Source organism: Fusarium proliferatum (genome assembly GCF_900067095.1).
Source record: "Fusarium proliferatum ET1 genome assembly, contig: FPRO_scaffold001, whole genome shotgun sequence".
NCBI lineage: Eukaryota > Fungi > Ascomycota > Sordariomycetes > Hypocreales > Nectriaceae > Fusarium > Fusarium proliferatum.
The window spans coordinates 2,894,862-2,916,043 of NW_022194790.1; the positions used below are offsets into that span (position 1 = coordinate 2,894,862).

The 21,182-nt window shown below is 50.2% G+C and overlaps 8 protein-coding genes across 8 annotated transcripts; 2 read left to right on the plus strand and 6 right to left on the minus strand.

The window, feature by feature from the left end:
* Positions 1-967: 967 nt before the first annotated feature.
* FPRO_01132 (putative calcium-binding protein precursor cnx1) lies at positions 968-2,837 on the minus strand (the record flags this gene model as incomplete). Its single annotated transcript, XM_031218726.1, has 3 exons — positions 968-2,253; positions 2,313-2,595; positions 2,721-2,837. The coding sequence occupies 3 exons, from the start codon at positions 2,835-2,837 to the stop codon at positions 968-970; spliced, it is 1,686 nt and encodes a 561-aa protein (XP_031075340.1).
* A 1,674-nt stretch (positions 2,838-4,511) lies between these two features.
* Positions 4,512-5,160, minus strand: FPRO_01131 (uncharacterized protein; the record flags this gene model as incomplete). Its single annotated transcript, XM_031218737.1, has 2 exons — positions 4,512-4,949; positions 5,005-5,160. The coding sequence occupies 2 exons, from the start codon at positions 5,158-5,160 to the stop codon at positions 4,512-4,514; spliced, it is 594 nt and encodes a 197-aa protein (XP_031075341.1).
* Positions 5,161-8,770: 3,610 nt separating this feature from the next.
* Positions 8,771-9,817, plus strand: FPRO_01130 (Methylthioribulose-1-phosphate dehydratase; the record flags this gene model as incomplete). The annotated part of the gene is made up of 3 exons (XM_031218748.1): positions 8,771-8,919; positions 9,139-9,663; positions 9,724-9,817. 3 exons carry the CDS (start codon positions 8,771-8,773, stop codon positions 9,815-9,817), a joined length of 768 nt encoding a protein of 255 aa, XP_031075342.1.
* A 423-nt stretch (positions 9,818-10,240) lies between these two features.
* FPRO_01129 (uncharacterized protein) lies at positions 10,241-11,449 on the minus strand (the record flags this gene model as incomplete). Its single annotated transcript, XM_031218759.1, has 2 exons — positions 10,241-11,102; positions 11,154-11,449. The coding sequence occupies 2 exons, from the start codon at positions 11,447-11,449 to the stop codon at positions 10,241-10,243; spliced, it is 1,158 nt and encodes a 385-aa protein (XP_031075343.1).
* Positions 11,450-11,740: 291 nt separating this feature from the next.
* On the plus strand, positions 11,741-12,095 carry FPRO_01128 (putative ribosomal protein YmL44, mitochondrial; the record flags this gene model as incomplete). Its single annotated transcript, XM_031218770.1, has 2 exons — positions 11,741-11,921; positions 11,983-12,095. The coding sequence occupies 2 exons, from the start codon at positions 11,741-11,743 to the stop codon at positions 12,093-12,095; spliced, it is 294 nt and encodes a 97-aa protein (XP_031075344.1).
* A 238-nt stretch (positions 12,096-12,333) lies between these two features.
* Positions 12,334-13,747, minus strand: FPRO_01127 (putative inorganic pyrophosphatase; the record flags this gene model as incomplete). The annotated part of the gene is made up of 5 exons (XM_031218781.1): positions 12,334-12,475; positions 12,527-12,610; positions 12,660-13,003; positions 13,058-13,177; positions 13,343-13,747. The coding sequence occupies 5 exons, from the start codon at positions 13,745-13,747 to the stop codon at positions 12,334-12,336; spliced, it is 1,095 nt and encodes a 364-aa protein (XP_031075345.1).
* Positions 13,748-14,955: 1,208 nt separating this feature from the next.
* Positions 14,956-16,040, minus strand: FPRO_01126 (uncharacterized protein; the record flags this gene model as incomplete). Its single annotated transcript, XM_031218793.1, has 2 exons — positions 14,956-15,363; positions 15,426-16,040. The coding sequence occupies 2 exons, from the start codon at positions 16,038-16,040 to the stop codon at positions 14,956-14,958; spliced, it is 1,023 nt and encodes a 340-aa protein (XP_031075346.1).
* Positions 16,041-18,111: 2,071 nt separating this feature from the next.
* Positions 18,112-19,718, minus strand: FPRO_01125 (putative oligosaccharyltransferase alpha subunit; the record flags this gene model as incomplete). The annotated part of the gene is made up of 3 exons (XM_031218804.1): positions 18,112-18,391; positions 18,444-19,316; positions 19,372-19,718. The coding sequence occupies 3 exons, from the start codon at positions 19,716-19,718 to the stop codon at positions 18,112-18,114; spliced, it is 1,500 nt and encodes a 499-aa protein (XP_031075347.1).
* Between the last annotated feature and the right edge of the window lie 1,464 nt (positions 19,719-21,182).

Genomic DNA, 21,182 nt, shown 5'->3' on the forward strand with positions numbered 1-21,182 from the left:
AAAGAGGTCAGAATTCAAGAGGCCATGGGTTCTCTAGACTTTTATACTGAGAAACTGTCCCGGCTATGTCAACGGTGCGGAGGCAATTGGAGGGGCGTTTCCCTCTGAGAAGGTCACCACTTACAAGCACCAAAGGCGAGTCAGTGCGGGGCGGCAAGAGCAACTCATGATAAGCTAGCAACTTCCCCCAAGAGCTGGGCTGGAATTTCTGGAAAGTGGGTACGGTCCGACTTTACCAAATCACATAGTGTGGGGTAATTGCCGAGTGAGCTCCGGCTTGTCCGCTGGTTACCGTCAATGCCGATGGATACCACGGTCTGAGGTTCGTCTCCCAATTCAAGACTCCTACTGGCTGAGATTGCCGGTCAGAAACTACATCTCTCACGCCGTTTGTTCGTCTCCTTTCGCCTGCCTAATCGGGAAACAAATCTATCTCAACTTCTCAAGTGACCTGCCACTTCGATTCTTTTGACTCTATCTATCGGACGTCGGGGTCACCTTCCATGATTTTCCAACGTAAATATATGTTTATGGAGGGCGTTGGTCTTTTCAATTCCGATCTAGGCTGATACTAGATACCCTTATCTGTGAATGGACGCCGATTTCGGTGAGAGGGTAAAAACCTCTACCAGAGGTTAAAACTTGTCGAGTTGACCTACTGTAAATACGAAACTAAACAAACCGAGATAACAATGCCAACGCCATACTTCATAGTACCTCTTGAGTGGTCTAGACACATGGAACACCACGACGAGCCATTAACCGATCAAGAGTGAGGTCAGCTTGAAAAGTTATCAATTGTTTTGATATCCCTATCGCTGCTCTGGTGCGCCAAATCAATCAATCGTAAGAATTGCATACATTTTCTTCCAAACTTGCTTCTCTTCTTAGCTCCACAGGTTCTCCGTCCGCTTTTGAATATCACTCCACCTGATACAACTAACCATCTGAGATTACCTCGTTTTCCTTATGACTGGCTACGAGTGGTGCGCTTGTTAACGGCGCCCTTGACCTGCTCAGCGCCGGTAGCGGTGGCCTCAGCAGCCTTATCCTTGACCTGCTTGGCCTTGTCGGATGCCTTCTCGGCAGTCTGCTGAACAGCGGGTGACTTGCCAAGGTTGAACAGAACAGCGACGAGGCCAGCGGCAGTAATGATGATGGCGACAAAAGCTCCAGCAACCTCGGGAACGAACTTGATGGCCTCGATGGGATCCTGAGCGGCAATGGCCTTGAAGAGCTCGACCTTCTCGGTGATGTAATGAACAGGGTCGTCGAGGAACTTGAGGTCGCTGGGGGACTTGGGCTTATCCTCCTGCTTTGGCTTGTCGGCATCAAAGAGGGCCTTCTCGATGGGGTGCTTGACACCAAATGTCTCCTCAGCGAGCTTGTTGGCGTCCTCAATGGAATGACCAATGTAGATGTTGTCAAAGAGAATATCATTTTGCATAGTCCAGATCTCGAAACCAATGGCTCCCATGGGCTCAAAGTTGGCAGGGGTCTTGTCCTCGAAGTAGTCGGGGTTCTTGATCTTGCGGGGCGCCCAAGTTCCCTTGTATGCCGGGTTCTCAATGTAAGGTGCAGTCCACTTGCCCTTGTAGTCGGGGTTGCGCTTCATCGGTTTGGTCCACGGGCCGCAACCAGAGGCGTCGGCACACTTGGGGTTGGGGACGGTAGGGGCGATCCAGTCGCCATCCTCCTCGTCATCCCAGTCATCTGGCTTCTCGGCCTCAGGGTCGGGGACGGTGGCGGGCTCGTTCTCGAGCCAGTCCTCGGGTTTCTCAGCTTCCTCATCCACAATCTCGTAGGGAGCTTCCTCGTCCCAGTCCTCAGGCTTCTTGGCCTCAGGGTCGGGAATGCGTGCTTGGTCAACCCAGTCCTCAGGCTTCTTATCGTTCGCATCATCAATCTCGGCCGGGGGGTTGACAGCGGGGGTGAAGTCCTCCAAGAGGCTGCCGGTCTTGACCTCCTCGTTATTCTGCTTGATGACGTAGGTATTGTTGGGATGAACGATCAAGGTGTAAAGCTCGGTGGTCTTTGTGATCTTGGCGGTGGGGGGAGAATCGAGATGCTTCTCCTCATACTCGCCAGTCTTGGGGTTCTTGTGGTTGAAAATAAAGTGGACTTTGTTGGTGTGGCCACACTTGTCGGGACCAAACATGATCACATAGGGGGTTGTGTTTGCGAACTCTTCCTGGTGGAGAGCCTTGTTATCGCGAAGGAGCTTCATGTAAGCACCACCACACTCGAGGCCATCTGAAGGGGAAAATGTCAGCGCATGCGATCACCGAGTGGGATTCCAGAGTCATGCTTACTTTGCAGCTTCACCTCATACTGGACGACGAGGGTGTTGTCCTTGTTATCGATCTTCTTAGGGAACTTGGCGGAAATAGCATGGTGCGCCGCAGGGTTCTTGACAACAAGACCCTTATCGCCCTCGATGCCCTTGTACTGTACGGGCTCTTCAACGGCCCACTCGCCAACATAAGCCCATTCCTCCTCGGAGCCAGATGTGTCCTTCTTCGCGTGAGAGGGCTTCCATCGCTGGTCCCAGTCGTCGGTGAACTGCTCGAGGAAGTCGGCTTTGACAACGGTCGGCTGTACGGATGGGTTAGCCATCAATTGACTGGGTCAAGAGCTCATGAGGAGGAGCTACATAGCGCTCTTACATGAGCTCAATTGCTAATTGAAATGAAGAGGGGGATAAATAAATAAAAACTCACAGTGAATGTAGGGAGCTTGTCGGGAACAGAAGGGGAAGCCTCCTTGATGTCCTCGGCGTGGACGTTGCCCGTAAGCATGGCAGCCGACATGGCCGCTGCAACAGCGTTGAGCTTCATGATGAAGGAAGTGACGGAATAGCTTCAGCAGGTAATTAAGGACGTCACTAGAGGCTGCGCAAGAAGAGGAGCAGGAACACAATCAAACAAAAGACGTATGGCTGAAGGAAGAGTGTATGCTTGATGAGGGTATTCCCAGCGCTCGAGGAGATGAGAGGTCCAGGAGTGAGGTGGAATGTAGAATGGGGAGAGTGAAGAAGCGAAAGGTGGCGTCTTAACAATGAGTGGAGAGCTCTGTGTTAGTGTTGAGGACACGTAGAAAGAAGAAGCCCAGAGCCGCCTAAATTTCAGGGATCACGAACAGGTGCAGAGCGGGGGCCGTGGCCCGGAGCCACTAAGGTTGGAAGAAGGAAGGTGCAGATGCCGACTGTCAGGTACTCCCATGGAACTGGGGCGGCGGGGAAATCAACGGAAGCCTCACAGCCTCGGCCTTGTAGTTACAGAATAGGTCATGTCCCACAGAAGGCTCGAGAAGAAGACAGCTGTCCATGGAACAATTGGCGGATGAATGGTTAATTCCACAAGCGTAATAAGCCTCAACTTTAAATCAAAATAAAATGTTGGCTGATTAAGTCCAAGAGGCATAATAGTGTTTACAAGGACACACAGAGCCATTATTGGATTGTTCTTTAGGCTTCGGTATAAGTGTAGAAACAACTGTTCGGCCAACAGCAAAATTCGGAGCCTTGAGTTACCTTATGCTTCTGAACGAAACAAGGAGGTGTCTCTAGTGGTTTGTTAGTCTTGAGTTTGATCAACGCAAAAGATGTGAGCCACGAACTTTGAATCTATCAATAAACATTGTCCTTCTCCGCACCAATACCTTGATCATAAGTGACATCAGCCAGTGGTAAGAAATCTGTCCAAGGGTAGTTTAACAGCTACCCTATGTTAACCTCTGGACTGATGATTGACACGGAGCATACCTAGGCTTGAAAGGGTTCGGCTCCTAACTACCTAGCCAACTCAGTACCCTAGTAGGTACATACTGCCTAGTGCCCAGACCTGACAAGATAGCAACAAGATCAAGCACACATGGAACACTGTGGCGTCAAGGGTATTACTGCAATCAAACCGTAATTGAAGCCGATTGTTCTGCCAAGACGTATCTATACAAGCATCAGCAACACAGAAAAACTGCTCGGTATACAAATAAACACTCGAAGAGGTGCCTGGGAAAGATGAAGTTTCTCGGGGTTGAAAAAAAATAAAATCATGATAAAAACACGATTGAACTGGACTCGAGCATTTCCTCCGTGTAGGTAGGTAGTGAGACAATCATTTCGCTTGTTTGCAAGCTAACACCTCGAGCACCCGATTGGGAAACAGTAGCCAATCACAGGACGACACCCCACAACCACCACAACCTTAGTGGTCGTGTTTTGGTTTTGTTCTGTTCTGACATCAAGTTAACTGAAAAATCCACATCAAGCTGAGGTTACGCAGAGCGCGAAAAAAGAGGTATTGTATTGATGCTCGTGTCGAGCCGTATGTGAACGCGTAAGGAGTCCCAATAATTTGTCCATGAAAAGTCGATACGGCCCAAAGAGGCCTTCGTCATGATGCCCAACATGTATCACATCTGAAATCAAACTCCAATCATTACCGCTCTAGAGCAAACCCATTAAAATCCTTCCATTCTATCAACCAGATGTCCAAAAGAGGCAATCCAATTTACAGAGCGAAGACAGCGGCGACGAGACCGAGGAGAGAGACACCGCCAACGAGAGCGGTGGCAGCATTGCCAGTCTCGGTAGACGAAGCAGCGGAGCCGGAAGCAGTGCCGGAGGCAGATCCAGAGGCGGTCTCAGAGGCGTCGGTAGCGGTGGCATCAGACTCAGAGGCAGAAGCGGTGGCGGTGCTGTCCTCATCGGAGGCAGTGCCGGTGGCCTTGGAAGCTGCAGAACCAGCAGCGGAGGAGGCCTCGTCCTTGGAGCCAGCAGCGGCGGTCTCACGGGGAGTACCGGAGATGGTCTTCCAGTAGTTGTCGGCGATACAGTCCTGGAGACAGACGGAGTACTTCTCGGTGTCGGAGGCAGAGCCCTTGCCCTTGGGGCAGGCGGCAACACACTCGGTGGTGGCGTTGATGTTCTTCTCATCGGGAGAGGGGACCTAGCAAATCATGATTAGACCCGTGTTTGTCCACATGGTGAAGCATCGGACTCACAGTGATGCAGTAAGACTGGCACTTGACATCACCAGCATCACAGGCGTCAAGGCAGTCAAGCTGAGACTGTTGAGCGGGAGAGACAGAAGCAGTCTTGCTCTGGGCAGCGGCCATGGTGGCGAAAGCGCCGGCAACGAAGATGGAAGTGAAACGCATGTTGATGGATTTCGAGGTTGTTGATATTAGAATTAGTAGTGTAAAGTAATCGAGATGAATCTCAAAGCGAAAGTCTGAAGTGGAATTCTTGTCTTAACGAACGACGGACGGGTGACAACGAGGGTGAGGGAGAAGGGAAACAAGAGCACGCGACGGGGCAGCCAGGACCTTTTATGAGTCGAGTCCTCAACTGGACGTGGACGGTTTGCAAAGGGGCATCCACACCATCAAGCCAATGGGCAAACCACCACCGGTTAGGCCCAAGCAAGCCTACCTAGACAAGGCAAAGCAAAGTCTCAGACCCCCCAGGCCAGGCTAGGGGAAGCCGTGAAAGTCACAGGCTCACAAAGCCCAGGCGCAGGCACAAGTCAACAAGACTGACCTGAGGTGCAGGCAAAGGGCGCCAAGCTAGCCCCCGGCTCATCGGGAGATAGGGGACCCATCAGGACCTTCACATTTTGCTTGTCAATGGCTCGAGGTGGGACATGGAGGAGCATGGACTGTGGAGATGGGGTGAGGGAAGAGAGGACCCATGATGGCGCCAGGATTAGGATTGGAGCCATTGAGGATCCATTTTGTCTGATCAGGAAGTGCAAGAGACTGGCCGGACTGGGAGGAGAGGGAAACGAAGTATCCATCACCTTCTCGGGGATGCTAGGTATTGCTGTCGGCCATACCTTTATTAGGCACAGAGTATGTATGCATGATGCACATTCGGGGTCCCGTTAGTATCAAAACAACACAGTAGAAAAAAAGGATGAGAGGAGTTTTGGGTATGCCACGCAAACCCCCTCACACAAGTCCACGTCCACGTTGTGACACAGTGCAGTCAGTACATGCAGTGGGAAGACAACAAAGAAGGGACAAGCAGAAGCACAAGCACAAGCACAAAATTAGAGTGAGTTGCAGTCGGGTCGGACTGTAGCGAGCGAAGAAGAGGAGCCTGAGGAGAGAGTACGGATACCTGCTCCGTACTCCGTAGACGACTGATGTGATGTGATGTCGATCGATGTTCGTTTACTTTCTGGTCTGGGGAAGCCCGCCGACATCAATTTTAAATTTGCAAGCCATGATCCAAGAGACTGCCACTAATTTGCCGTCCCTGTCCTGCGTTGACCAGGGGAAGAAACGGGCTAATTATTTGCCAGTTGAGCTGGGGGATGTTCCTGTAATTCCGGCTCAGCGCAGATCTTGCATCTCCCTTCGTTTAACGATTCTTTTTCGGCTCAGATGATTGAAGTTGGCCATCCATGCTGTGAGTGAGTGAGTGGACTCCTCTCGACCGTGACTGACAAAACTTATGATGGATGGAAAAAGACGTTGGGAGACGAAAAACACAAGCGACCCACACATATTGGATGGATGGAGGATCGATCCTCCACTTGCTCGTCCATCCATCCATCCATCCATCCATCCATCCATCCATCCATCCATCATGGGGAGCTTCGCCTCCAACAGCTCGTGTTGCCTGGCGACATGACCACCATCTGCCGTCCTTTCTTACATGTGGTGGTGTTTTCTGCTTTCTACCACCACTGACGAGTGATGAGCCCCCCTAATTTGCACCTCCAAAAGGTGACGGGACACGGCTGTTCTTCTCAGCGCGCCTAGGTCACTGCACTAGCATCGGATCTCTCCAAATCCATTGGGTTCGAGGTTGTCTCAGGGGGTGACCCTTGGGACTAGACAATAATAGACCGGGCCCCCATTTTGGGACAAGGGGTGGGCGGAAGTGTGTCCGAGACGAGACTCGACTCTGTAAACCATCAGCGAGACTGAGAGCCAGTGAGTTTGCAATCCAGCCAATACAATGTAAACAATAACACAGTTGAGGATTTTCTTCTTCTTTTTTTCTTCTTCTTCACAGTATCCATGAGTAAACAGAGAACAGACTGGAAAAGCCATGGTCTGCTACTGTACATAAGTTAGCACCATACCGGCCGACTCAGGGAGTCGAGGCCGCCTTGGAGGGCTTGGCCAGAGTAATTAAAACGGCCTCGTTTTCATTGGCGTACATGTATCCGTAGTAAAACACTTTGTTTGGCTAACACGAGCGTCATCTCAATGCACTGTCACTAGGTCAAAATAGAGTACAATGCTCAAGAACTCAAGTACTCAACAAACTCAAAACTCTCTTCTTCCTTCAAAGTGATGAGCAAACGGCGCCTGGGATTTCCAACGGATGCTCTATGCCGGGTTGTCACCTGCAAAAGCCGTCGGCTCAACCTACTACATCCTCATCCATGAATACGAGGTAGCCCAGAGAAAAGGCCCCGGCGGTGCTCCCCGTTCCCCCATATGCCACTTTGTTATTAGGGGCACCTGTGATGTTGGTACTACTATTCGTACAGTGCAGCTCTACCAGGACAAGGTTGTTGGCGTCCCGGCACCGGCGCTGAGAGCTGAAAAAGGCCATTTATTACATATAAGCAGGGACAAGGGTCAACATCTTAAGACAAGACATGATGCTCAGAGCCTGTTGATGGATTCTCGCACTCATTAAACGAGTATTATTACCCACCTGTAAAGGCTTGTGATTGAGGCGCCATCCTTGAAAATGTTAAAACACAGGCCAGGTCTGTTCCAAGGCATTCGTCCATTTGTCTTCAATCCGGCAAGATTCTCCATCTGATGCCAGGGCTATCACGGAGTAGTTATCACATATTCAAAACTCTGAGTCATTCAGATAACATGAGCCCTTGACTTCATGCAAAGATGTGTACCATACCCATATGCGTTGCAACAGATGGTTATCTGGCCCAGTTCAAACCTGCGGCGATGAATCTTGATAGAAGAGAAACCCTATCATCATCAGCTGGGCTCCGTGTCTTTTGGTCCATTCTCGGCCGTTCCGTCCCCGTTCCTATTCATAGCTCACTCGCTTGCCACCATCCACGCAATACAACCTCAGATCAGACTGAGGCCAATCAATGCCCTTGGAAAACTGAGGTTGCACGCATTGCCTAGAATCGGGATACAAGATATGTAGAATATTCCGGACAAAACAAGATTCCATCACATGGCAAAGATTCTCGAGAAAGAGAATTGGATTGGTATAGATTTTGGAGAGTCCGTGGACCAGGAGAAATACGGCCTGCCCACTCAAGACTAGTAACCGCCCAACGTTCTCAAGCCATTGTTTCTGATTGTTTGAGACATTGCGCTCATCAGCCACGACCTGCTTCTGTGCAGAATGGCCTTGGACATAGAGAATGCCTCGTGGTTGTTAATTGGCTAGCGTACAGTAGGTAGTTCTCACAAGAGATACTCTTTGATCACGGACGGGATGGATCATTTCGACAGCACAGAGCACCCCAATCTATCTTCCTCAGCCACTCAGAGGCTCTGAAACCACAGCCTAGGGAGGTGGACAGGTGCGGCTTTGGCCTAACATTAGGTAGACAAGAAACTATCCACCACCAACATCAGCTTCAGCTGCACTACGCTGGCCGTGCTGCTAATATCTCATTTCCCAAACCTCAACACTCAACACTCAACTGGATATCTGGATCTCTGTCTTCCCGGGCCGCTGCGTTCCGAATCAGAAACCATCTGCAAAGACACAATTCAAAGCAAGCTCCGTTTCTCTAGATCTTCCTCGAAAGACAAAATGTCAACTGAGCAACGCCCAACTGGCGATGCCCTCATTACTTCCGAGGACCCAAACCACCCTGCAAACCTGATCCCTTCGCTATGCGCAAAGTTCTGGACCCTGGGCTGGGTTACGGGAACAGGAGGCGGTTGCTCTATTCGAGATGAGTATGTTTATGTTTAGCTGGCTCGTTTTTGAAATTTCATCATTTTTTACCCCGCGACCCCGCCATGATGAGTTGGAGAAGGCGAATTTATTTATTACAAGACTCATGATACCGGTGTGTACTCTCTTCAAGTGAATGGGAAATCGTCTGAAACTTCTCTTGAGCATTTGTTATCCAAATAGGGAGCAAACGTTTCTCTTAACTTACACCATGATCGCAGTGATCTCGTATACATCGCACCCTCGGGTGTTCAAAAAGAACTCATGAAGAACACCGATATCTATGTCATGGCTCTTTCTGAGCAAGATCCTAACCACAACAAGCTCAACCAGCGCACTTATCTGCGATCTCCTCCCTGCTACAAGCCTTCTCAGTGCACCCCCTTGTTCCTTGCTGCTTTCACCCGCCGAGGAGCTGGCTGTTGTATACATACTCACTCTCAATGGGCTGTTCTTGTCACCCTCCTCTTAGAATCCCAAGGCCCCGGAAAGGACCGGGTTTTCGAGATCAACAACATTGAGCAGATCAAGGGCTTTGGCCGTGGCATGAACAAGACAGGCAACCTGGGCTATCATGACACCCTTCGCATCCCAGTCATCGAGAACACTCCTCATGAGGAGGACTTGACCGAGTATCTTGAAGAAGCGATGGATAAGTATCCCGACACATACGCTGTCCTCGTCCGTCGTCACGGTGTCTACGTCTGGGGTGATAACGTTCATAAGGCCAAGACTCAATGTGAGAGGTAAGGAAGATATACCAAGCTCACTCGTGATCTGCGAATGATTATGCTAATACAACGTAGTCTCGATTACCTGTTCCAGCTTGCCGTTGAGATGAAGAAGCTCGGCCTTCCTTGGATCAGCGAAGTCGAGCAGATTGCTCCCCAGCGAACATAGTCGGAGAAGCAGTACGAGTGTAACTACAAATCCCGGCACCTTAGTTTGTGCTCTTGACGAACGGGATTGCTTACCAGGTAGTTAGCCTGGAAGCCAAACGAGGCACGGCGTTATGTGAGATGATGGCTCAAAGAAAATTCAAGGGTAGTCGATAGATGGATGAATGTGGTCGATAACATGACAATGACCAAGGGACGAAAAATCTCTTTCGAAGAATAGAGCATGTCACCATTGCGGATCATTCTATTGGAGAGGTTTTTATTTTTGTTTTTGACGGGCATCATATGTTCCAAAATCAATTACAGTTCAGCCTGCGGATTCATGAATTTCGAACATGATGCTGACAAGACTTGCTTCAAAGTTATAAGCATAATGCCCAACATATTCAGGACGTTGTTACTATAAAATTAGTAATTATACAACTCATAACTCATCTCTAGGGCGTTGCTGCTCAGCAACTTCAGGCTCCTCCCACATCCTCTTCTTGGGATTACCGATATTGTCTTCATCACCCCCTGGGATATTCCCCAGCTCATCTGCCTCTCTCACAACGTTCAGAATCTTATCCACCTCCTCAAAAACTTCGGCCTGCTTCTCAGTGTCAACCTTGGCGGTAGGCAATTCATCATCCGGCAGGCCCTCCACCGGAACTCCTTTGCTCGCTTGTCCAGCCTCCTTCACCTGGCCCTGCCCAGAACCCGCGTGCATTACCGCACTGCCTGCTGACGTTCCCAATCCAAACATCAACCTCAGCGGTAGCCAAACAATCCACCACATCGGTCCATACAGCAGTCTTCTGAACAACAGCCAGCCGAGTGTACAAGCTAGCATGTAAAATGTCGTCTGAAGGTACCACGTATCGCTTTTCTGCGAGCGCAGCAATGTGCCTAATAAGTCCTTGGAGCTTGCCAGCATTGTGTCCAGAGAGCCATACGACTCGTTCAGTTGCTTCAAAGCAGCAGAAGATTCCGTCAGAGTCTCATGTGCAAACTCGCTACGGGCCAACTCCGCCTGGATCAAATCATGTGTTCGTCGTAGGGCGTTGGTCACATTAGCACTCGCACCAACGTTCTGTTGATCCTCTTCAGTGAGGCTCGATTGCTGCTTCTGAACATTCTGCTGATGGCGTGTAGGACGAGCAGTCTTTTCATCGTCAGGGTAAAGAGAGTTGGTCTCGGAGGTAGGCTGTGAAAATGATGTAAGGAGGATCTCGCGCTCTCGTCTTTGTGCCTGAGCGAGGCTATGCTTTGCCGACAGTCGTGCTTTTCGAAAAGAGAGACGGCAGCTAGAGTACGTTTAGACATAAACACCATTTTCCTCTCCGTGCAAACTATACCTTGCAAGCTCCTTTCCAATCTTTTCGACACTCTCTTTCAATCGGTCTTTGTCATGCTCTGCACCACGTAGAAACTCCACTTCTTCCTGCAAAAGCTCCTGCTCCTCTTCTCCATCTCGTAGAGTGCTCGTAATTTCTGCGCTGAGTTCGCCGCTCTCGCTGCTCTCCTCGTCGGTGGTCAGGGGCACAGAGCCAGGTTGGAATTTGAGTGTTGCGAGTCGATCGATAAGCTCTTTGAGCTGCGTTGTCGTCTCTTGCAGAGCCGTCAAACGCTCCTGCAGACCCTCGAAGGACATTTTCAGCTTGTTGAGCTTGCGATATTATGCTGGTGAAGAACTGTTAGGTATATGCTGCTGTGCAAGTCGATCTCGAAACGTGGTCCGTCATTATCATGACGTTGCAGTTAGCTTGGTGCCACCCCTTTAGGGTGATATGCATGTACCGAGACGTTATCGAACCTCGAAATTTTAGCATCGCCAAACTACCCGCCTATAGCTCTTGAGTGTGTTAACGACCACGTTCGACTCCCTTGCCAACGCCAATTACTCTTGAGTATTTCACGAGCTTCGCCTTTACTCGCCGCCAAGATGATCACAAAGTTTATGACCGAGGTTTCGGCCAAATTCAACCCGTTCTCGGCCTGCGCAAAGCCAGCTCGTCTGTTTCTCACATTTCTGCCTCCGAATGCTCGAGCAAATGGAACAACAATCACATCGACCATTCTACCCCGAACTTCAAAAGAGCCCAGCTCCTTACGAGTGAAATTTAGTACGTAATACTAGAAGGCTATTAGTTTTGCCCAGGGGGTCCAATGGCTAACGAGATGCAGAGGATGGCAAGGAGCTCAACTTCGACTGCCAAAAGATCAACATCAAAGGACTGGTGGAGGAAGTAGACCGACATTCACGTCAGCTGCAGAAGGCAGCCGACTTGACAGATTAAAATTTGTGAAAAACATCGCTATACTTTATCACTCTGCAAAAACGGCGTTTAGGAAACGAACCATGTACATATACGAACCCCAGTATGGCCTAGCAGGGGTTGGGGGTCTTGTATAATATTACGACAACTGGCATCATTTTTATATATTGTTCTTGAGTATCTACGTGCTCAACTTTTGTGAAGACTACATGTCTGCCATACTTCTTCCTTTTATGCAAGATGGTTGGTCTATGAACACTTAAGCAGAGGCACCGCTGATGAAGAACCACTTGTCGATGGAAGCATCGATCTTCTCGGCGGGGACGTCCTCGTTGGGAGGCAGAGGGGGGAGCTGGTCAGGAGAGACGCGAGAAGGAGAGTTCTGGACAGTGACGTTGGTGCTATACAAACATTAATATCAACAGTGTTAGGAAGACAGGTTAGAGACTTACGTGGAGACACCGCCGGCAGGGGTCTTGCCAGTGATGAGACGCTCCCAGGCCTCAGCACACTCACGGACGACGTCGAGGGCGTAGCTTAAAATTGTCAGTCTTGGGCTCAATGAGCCGGAGTTTGAGAACTCACCTCTTGTTCTTGCACTCGCCAGTGAAAGCAAACTGGTTCTCGGGCTTGCCATCGGGAATCTTGTAGATACGGAACCACTCGTTGGTGGCACGGAGGAGACCGGGAAGGTGTCGCTCGACATCCTCGACGTCGTTCAGCTTGGAGGCGAGAGGGTCGTTGATATCAATGACGATGACCTTCCAGTCAGTCTCCTCCTCGTCGAGGAGAGCCATGACACCGAGGACCTTGACCTGCTTAACCTGGCCAGAGTAACCAACAAGCTCACCGATCTCGCAGACATCGAGAGGGTCGTTGTCACCCTTGGCCTTGGTCTCAGGGTGAACGGAGTTGGGATCCTCCCAAGTCTGGTGATCGAGTTAGGGGTGACCACGTCAGATTGGGGTCAATAATGAGCATACCTGGGGAAAGGCACCGTAGTTCCAGAGGTAACCCTTGTGGGGGAAGCAGTTTCGGACGTATCGAAGCTTGCCCTTCTTGATATCCTGCTTGATGGGGTTGAGGAGCTCCTCCTTGGAGATCTAGAGTGAGGGTTTTGTCAGTATTCATGTTTTGCGTTTTGTCGGTCTGGGCAACGATTGCGCAAGGAGGAGGAGGGAGGGGTAATATAGCACACGACAACTGTAAATAAAGCAAAGCGTGCCGAGGAGGTAACAAGACAGCAATTGATGTTGACCAGAACATACCTCAAGCTTGGCATTGGTCCATCGAGGAATCTCGACAACCATGTTCAGGATGGTCTGCTCCTGATTGGCATAGAGAGGAATATCATGGAAAGGAGAAACGGGCTGGCCATCCTTCTCGATGTAGACTCGGTGCTCGAGGGTGTTGGGAGCCGCAACCTTGCGGACGGTGTAGTTGGAGGCCATGTCGGGCTTCTGCTTTGAAACGGGACCTGTTGGTGAGGATGAGGAGGAAAAGTGTCGAGCAATCTGAGCTGTTCGACGGGAAGAAATTTTGGAGGTTGACGTAGCAGCAGAGTGAGAATAAGAAGAGGATGGAGGGGGCGGGGTACCACTGGTAACGACACTATGGCTCCCGCCGGGGCCTGCAGCGGCAGCGGCAAGGCTACGTGCTGCCAGCGATGCCATGTAATTGGCCCGGCCAGGTACTCGGTATGGCGACAGCGACGGCGCTGCGGAGGGACTGTACAGCAGTGTCCCAGTGGCTGCGGTGCCTGTGACTGTAGTGCGCAACGACCTCTGGAGCAGCAGAAGCCGGGAACTTTGCGGCTGTAACATCAATACTAAGCTGATCTTTAGGGGGCGGCTTGAAGTGGAGCAGCCCCGGGGAGAAGGGTGCAAAAGGGAGAGAGGAAAGGGATCGGGAGGTTATATCAAGAGTATACGGTGGGAAGAAACCTTATGCCTAGGCCTTACACCGCGGTCGTCGGCTGTAGCGCAGGGCTTCGAGAGAAACCGAGGTCGTCTTTTCGCGGGCACGGGAGTTGGTTTTTCGGACGGTTGATATGGACCAGAAGCTAACTGGTTCTGGATATCATGATGGGTCTCAGTTGTGCTAATTTGATCCTGATCGCCATGTCGTGCCATATCCACAGAAAAAACACGGCCGACAGCCCGGAGACAAGTCATGACCCGATGAACCTATTTCATTACACCTGCAGCTAAACGGACTGAAGTAATGTCTAGACTCAAAGTCCTTCTTATGCTCCCCTCTTGTAGTCAATCCAGAATATTTACGGCGAACACGATTGATTATTTCCTTCTACCCTGCAATCAGACCTTTCATGAAAATTCTTCCATCTCTGTAACCGGAACATGAGCCGTCTTATTATTAGGTGCAACACCAAGATGCAGACCCCATCCATCCACACCGTTTGAGAAGCCAGAGCCCCAAATGATGCACCAGGACCCACGATACTGATCACCTCATATCGATTGGTGCTGAGTGATTCAACAATGAATTGAACATGAGCCTAAACCCGTATTTTGCGCCACGAGCCGGTTCATGGTCGTGGCTTACACCCAAGGTGCAACATACACTACGAACCTCAGCATGACACCATTTAAACTTTTGATAGGCACGCCTATTCTGATTCAACTAACGAGACTAACTAACCAATAATAATAATCAAAGGATATAAACAAACAGCACTTCAAAAAACCCTCTCGTTACCCCGGACTTATTATACCTAGGAACTGGCCCCTCAACGACGCCCAGACAGACTGCGATGACAGCAAGTGAACTTCTCGCCTGCTCAAGAGAACGAAAATGATCGAAACAAAATCCCATACCAGCATCGGCGCCCTTATTCATTATACTGCAATTGCCAACTTAATTAGCCAGCGACCTCAGCATAGACAGAGGACTTGGTACCCCGTTGCTCCAAAGGAGAAGTGTCGGATTCAACTGTAGCTGCCTCAGACTGAACAGGAGACAAATTGTCTCCCGAAGCCAGAGGCTCCTTTCCCTTTCCCTCAAGGGTTGGCGATCGGCTTTGGACTGGAGTAGAAAAGCTCTCGGCCTCGGGTCGCCAGTCTCGCAGATCATCCTCAGCATCGTTAAGGATTTGGCGTGCCTGGGAGGAGTGTTGATAAGGCACTCGTGTATCGCCAGGGACCACAGGCGAAACGTCGAGAAGCTCCAACAGACGGCGGCCATGTTTGGCTAGGATGATCTGCTTTTCGGCACGCTCGATGGTTGCCGCGAACTCGGCAACATAGGCGTCCTTGAGCTTTTGTCGGGTCTGTATGATTGGTCAGCCTTGCTCAAATGGTTGATGACGCGATGCTAGTCGCATGTACTCACGGTGTTGGTCAATTGAGCCTCGGCCACCAGGTTCTCAGCCTCAGCTCTCACCAATTCCTGCTCAAGGACAGGCAATCTTGTGCTGCCAGGCTCCTTCAACTTCAACTTCTGGATCTCATCGGCAATCTTGTCCTTGTTTTCGCGGCTGGGTTGCACACTCTTCTCGGTGTTTCGAATAGCCTTGAGTTCGGCGCGAGAATCATCAAGAGCATGAGCATATGCGTCCTCCTGCTCGCCCATTTCACTTAGGATAACTCCCACTTTATCCGAAATATCACTAATACTGTCATCTCCGGTGTGCTCACCCCATTCAGATAACTGGGTTGCGATGGAAACTCGCTCACGGCCGGCGGTCTCATGGGCGCCAATGAGGTTGTTCTCTGATTTGATGAGGCGGAAGAGCTTACGGGACAGCTCAGGTTGGACCTGGCCGCGGAGTGAGTTGAAGGAAAAACCCGGGCGTTTGGCTCCGGCACCAGCGCCAGAGCTGCCCTTGGATTTGTTGGATCGAATGGAGAGTGCGCGATTCCTAGAAAAGGGTTTTATGTCAATCGGGCTTTCCGAACATAGTGATTCATGGCGTGAAGGAGAGGCGTCGAAACTGAAGCGAGACATTGTATTTTGATATACAGTAAGGTTGGCTAAGGCGCGACGACATATGAAGTTTGACAATTGCTGAAGATGCTAACGGGAGCTTACATGTTGAAGGCCTGAGGAAGGATAACTACCAAGGTAGAGAGCCAAGGTAAGGTAGGTAGGCAGGCGAATCCTGCAGTTATCGCTCAAGAGTGACTGTGACTCGGCCAGCATGCACCTACTTCCATATAGTCAGCTTTCACATCACAAAACATTCTTGCCTTCTCCACTACCACCTAATGGAACAGACAAGGCCCAGCACCTCCTCACACAAATAGGTGACAGCTTACAGTGGAATAAGGCGATTCGGGAATTCAGCTGCAGAGCCGCTTTGGGTGGTAAATCAGTGCAAATCGTCTGGGTCCGGGTCAGGTCTCTTACAAGGGGGATGGATGTAAGAGGTCTCCAGATGTTGAAACTGCCGATACAAAGGCAGGGGTTGTGCAGGCTTTAAGCAAGCAGGATGGCCTCTTGAACTGACGTTGACGACACCAACACATCTTGGATCTGCCCTGCTTTCGGTAGCACGAGTACATGTTTTCAGCTGCACCTACGCTCACATTTGGAGTAACTCGCTGTATCTGTCTTAGAGAGCCTTTGGATGTTCGGTGGCGGAATGCAGAGTGATGTCATGAGCTCTTCTAGCGATGATCCAGCCTTGCGGGACACTCCGCACCCCGCCCAAACGATACGTCAACAGGCTTTTCCAAAGGGTCATAGAGTGGCAGCTCCAAATGACGAAGATCCGTGGCTCCCGAGAAAGAAGCACGAAGCTCAGCCTTTCATGTAAGAGACATTGGTCGAATAGCATCTTGAGATTCTTAAGTTGACCTCTTTTCTACTGTCACGTCTTATGATCAACAGCCAATTGAGCCAAAGCCAAAATAAAAAATATAAAAAATCCATCATATTTGCTTGCGCTATGTCGCCTATTCCTGTGCATTATTAATAACGCCCACCCTGTTTCCAATATCTTTAACCAGACAGTTTCCCCCAAAACCTTGCCCAAATAGTCATACGTTTCTCATTTATACATTAAACACATTGCCAATGCCGCTAAACACAGCCCGCCAAGTACCGCATGCTCTGTACAACGTCATCGTCTCTAATTACACCAACACTTCAGCATTGGTGGCCTCAGTCGATCAATAGCGCTCATAGACAACAGTGCCACTGTTTCGTGGGCTGTGGCTGTAGGACCGTCGAGAGACACTGGTGTAGCTTGCTCGGGGAGAGCGTGAGTGATGATGGTGATGGTGGTGATGGTGATGATGACCTGTGTATCGTCTAGAAGGTGTAATCTCTTCGTGATAGTAGTATTTGGTCCTGGGCTTGGGTTCACTGCTGAAACACATCCTGGTGGTTGTTTGAGGGTTTGTTCGGCGAGGGTGAGACGGATCGTAGCTGTGATAGGACAGGATCAGTCGAACGAGATCGTTAAAGCGACTGTAAAGTGAGACCCTGGTGTATCAGCCTCAACTTGAGAGATTGGTTGTCAAATTATGAATGCAAAAGAATGTGTGAGGCTTCGAGGAGGGTTCTCATGTTCAATCTTATACCAGTGCCCTGGTTTCCTTTGCCCGGTTTCTTTTGACTAACCCATGCTGTCAGAACCTGGCGCAGACAAGGAGAGGGTCCTCAGCCAGGGTGGCCATTCGGAGCCTGTCTCGCCCACCCATCTCAGGCTCAACTGGGAGACACAGTCCCTCCACACATCCTTCGTGTGGTACCAAGTCCGTGTTAGAACCTGGCAAAGTATACAAGAGGCTCTCAAAAGAGGCTGGGCCTACCTGGCTTACGGAGTTGCCCGCCTTTACGGATAATGGCTTGGACCCTGTCCTTGGTGATGGCTTTGCTGCCTTTGTCAAGCGTGCTTTGATTGTCATATGATGCCTCTTGTGTCTTGGAAACTGGAAACCTAATCCATTTACTAATACGGTCCCTCTATTTTACACTTTTACATCTTTCCCAGCAGCTGCTTCCAGGCTCTTCATCATGTAAAGGTGAAGACCCTTCAATCAAAAGGCACGTTCCGTTTCTATTAAAGCGTCTATTTCTTGGGCTTAAATCCCACTTGCACCTGGCCCAATGCCCAGGTAGTGACAAAAACTACCATGGCACTGGCAAAGATGACCAAAGGTTTTCGAAGAGCGCTCGAGAGAGGCGCATCGTAAGAGATGATGAGTTGGCGGTCTCGGAATTCGTCGACCAGGTTTCGCGCCTTAATGCTGACAGCTGTTCTGCCGACAGTATCGAGGTAGGTTCTGGTCAGATCAACCGAGGTAGATACGATCGATGATTCGGGAATGTTGGTGTGAAACTTGACGTTCCTGTATCAAAGTTAGCAAAGGGACAGATAGTGTGCTTGGACTGTCGGCTTACTCGGCGCCTTCTGGAAGGAGAATATTGACGTTGATGTGCTCATATTCAACGCCTTCTGGCTGCTTGGGGCCTTCGAGGAAAGGAATTCGAAGTACGAAACTACCAGCGGCGGTTTTTCGCAGGAAGTTGGAAGCATCGGAGTTCCATCCAATAGTGAAAGGGTACCTCCATCCACCAAAAAGAGGGTATCGCGGCTTTAGAACAAAAAGAGCGTCTCGGCTGTCGGTTCGCCAAGTAGACGTCGTGACGTTGCCGATCACATCCGTATAATAGGCGTCCACGCTTCCGCCAGGAAGAGGAATTCGCAACTGGTCGAGGTAATGCGAAGGACGAACTCCCGCAACCCCATGCTGACGGTACAACGAATGCTGAGAATATTTGATTCGATCGAAGTTGTCAGAAAGGTTGGCACCGCCGTGATACATCTCGTAGTGCTCCTCGAAGGCGATGTTGCCGCCCCAGTGGCTGACTTCAATCAGACGGTCCAGCTCCTTGACGTGAATAACCGGTTTGGTAAACTGAAAGCGAACGTTTGCAGGGGAGACAGCACCGGCGGGCTTTTCATCGAAGGGACCATAGATGAGCTTGGTGCCCTGCTTTACAGGAAACTCCTTGACCTCGCCACTGCCTGGAAGCTTTGTATAATCGGGGACGTCGGCCGAAGCAGCCTTAAGCTCGGTCTTCTGCTTCTTCGTGATGTAGGCAGATGGTGCATAAACGGAAAAGTTGAAGCTCAGGTATTGGTCATCGTCCTGGGAAACGGCCGCGGGGAGAGGAGTGTAGGCTTTCAGGTAATAGTAGGTGATTCCGAGCGTTTGTTGAGCACCAGGCTTGAGCGGCGTGGGCAGTCGGATACGATAGTACTGAACATCACTATATTGCACCATTAGTAGTGAACTGCGACATAGCCAGGCTCGAAGACATATACCTGAGAGAATCGTACTCGACAGTCTCGGCCACGAACGGTCCGGCGTTCGCATCCTTACGATCCTTAACCTCGAAACCTCCTATACGAGGAAGCTGTTCGGCAGTAAATGGCACATAGTACTCTGTCTGTGGCTCCTTTGCAACGTTCTCGATGAGGACATTGATCTGTTCCTTTACGTAGGTCTTCTCTAGAGAGATGACGTGCACCAAATTGGCGTTCTTGAAAACCTGTGGAGGCTTAAAATCGACGGGCAGGATGACCTTTGATGTCTTGGAGTCTGTAGTTGCGCCAGCGAGTGCGACAGATATGAAGCTAAAGAGCGCCGTGGTGATGGCGAAAGGCTTCATGATGACGGCTTAAGATGGGGATACACTCATTTATTGAGATATCCGAAGCTGTCAAGAATAAAATTTGTCGTGGCCGTGTACCGCAAGGTAATTGTGGTCAAAGTTTGATTAATGCAAGCTCGCAACTCTCGAGACACCTCAACTTCTAGACCCTCCTGAGACAGCTCCCCAAAAAGCATACGTTGCCCATTTGGCGCGTCAGCGGAAGCTTCAGGGTAGGTTCCGTAGCTAGCATGTCTAACCAATGAAAACGTGGCTAGATCGCAGCTCGGGAGAATCGTAGCGCCGGACCCGAACCCCCGTTACCTTAGCTAAAAGGTGTGCTGGCCCAAGCACCCCTAGGTTCTTCCTGATGAGGCGGGAGATAGGTACGTGAATGGCAGAAGAACCAAGTACCTAGCCTTGGAGATCCCCCCCCACGAAGGTGGCTTACTGGGACCTGACATCATGTTACCAAGCTGGAGCTTAAACTGCCCAGAGTGAACGCGGCCGACCCCCATGCTCCCCAGCTCATGAAGGTTGAGAGCAGTGAAACATGTGCACAGTCAGGATATCATGAATTTCATACTGATTTTGACTTCGAAGAGATGGCACTAACCAAGAGGTGCAACTGAAAAAAACGCAATTGGAAGTCTAACGTGTTGTGCGACTTTCAGTCAGAGTAACTACTAATAAATACCAACGGTCCCCTCCATCAACGGCCCGACAAAATGGGCTCCAGTTGTAGTTGAGGAGAAGAGACACCTCAACCCACACGCATCTCAGACCACGAATGTCTAAGCGTGAGGTGCCTGAGTTCTTGTTCGGGCTAGTATCATTGTTGAGGAGAGATGTCTCTTGTTTGCTTCTTTTGCAACGAAGCGGTCAATCTACCAACCCACGAAGGATATAGAGGTGGCTCGGGTGCCCAGTGAAGGGGAGCAGACAAAAGTGTTCAGTAGAAACCAGGTGCAGCCTACATACCTACTATATTTTGGATACCTACATAGTATGTATGTACTAAGTTAGTTGAGGGTCAAGATGGCGGAGACCTGGGACGATCTGGCTGTCGCCAATTGGTCACAAGATACAGGATCAAGTACATGTCAACCTTTATTTGCAGGTAGATGTACTTTGCTTCTGGCCGATTGATGACATGAGAAGACAACTAATAAGTCAACTCCCTGCAAATCTCCCGCTTAACGGCCTGTCCTGACCTCGACTCACTCAATTTAGGTACTCCAGTCCAGTCCCTCCAAGACCTGCTAGCACCTACCTTACCTACCGACGTAAGGTGCTTTCTTCTCCACCTCCCTTCCATCCCATCCCATCCATATCTGGTCTGCTTTAAAAACCCTGTATCCCCCTACCTACACCATCCTCCCTATACTCCTCAACCCATTCTAAGTTCTAATTGTGTTTCTTTCCTTTCGTGAATACCTCTTTCACCCTACAAACGTTTCTACGGTGACCTACGCGCTACGA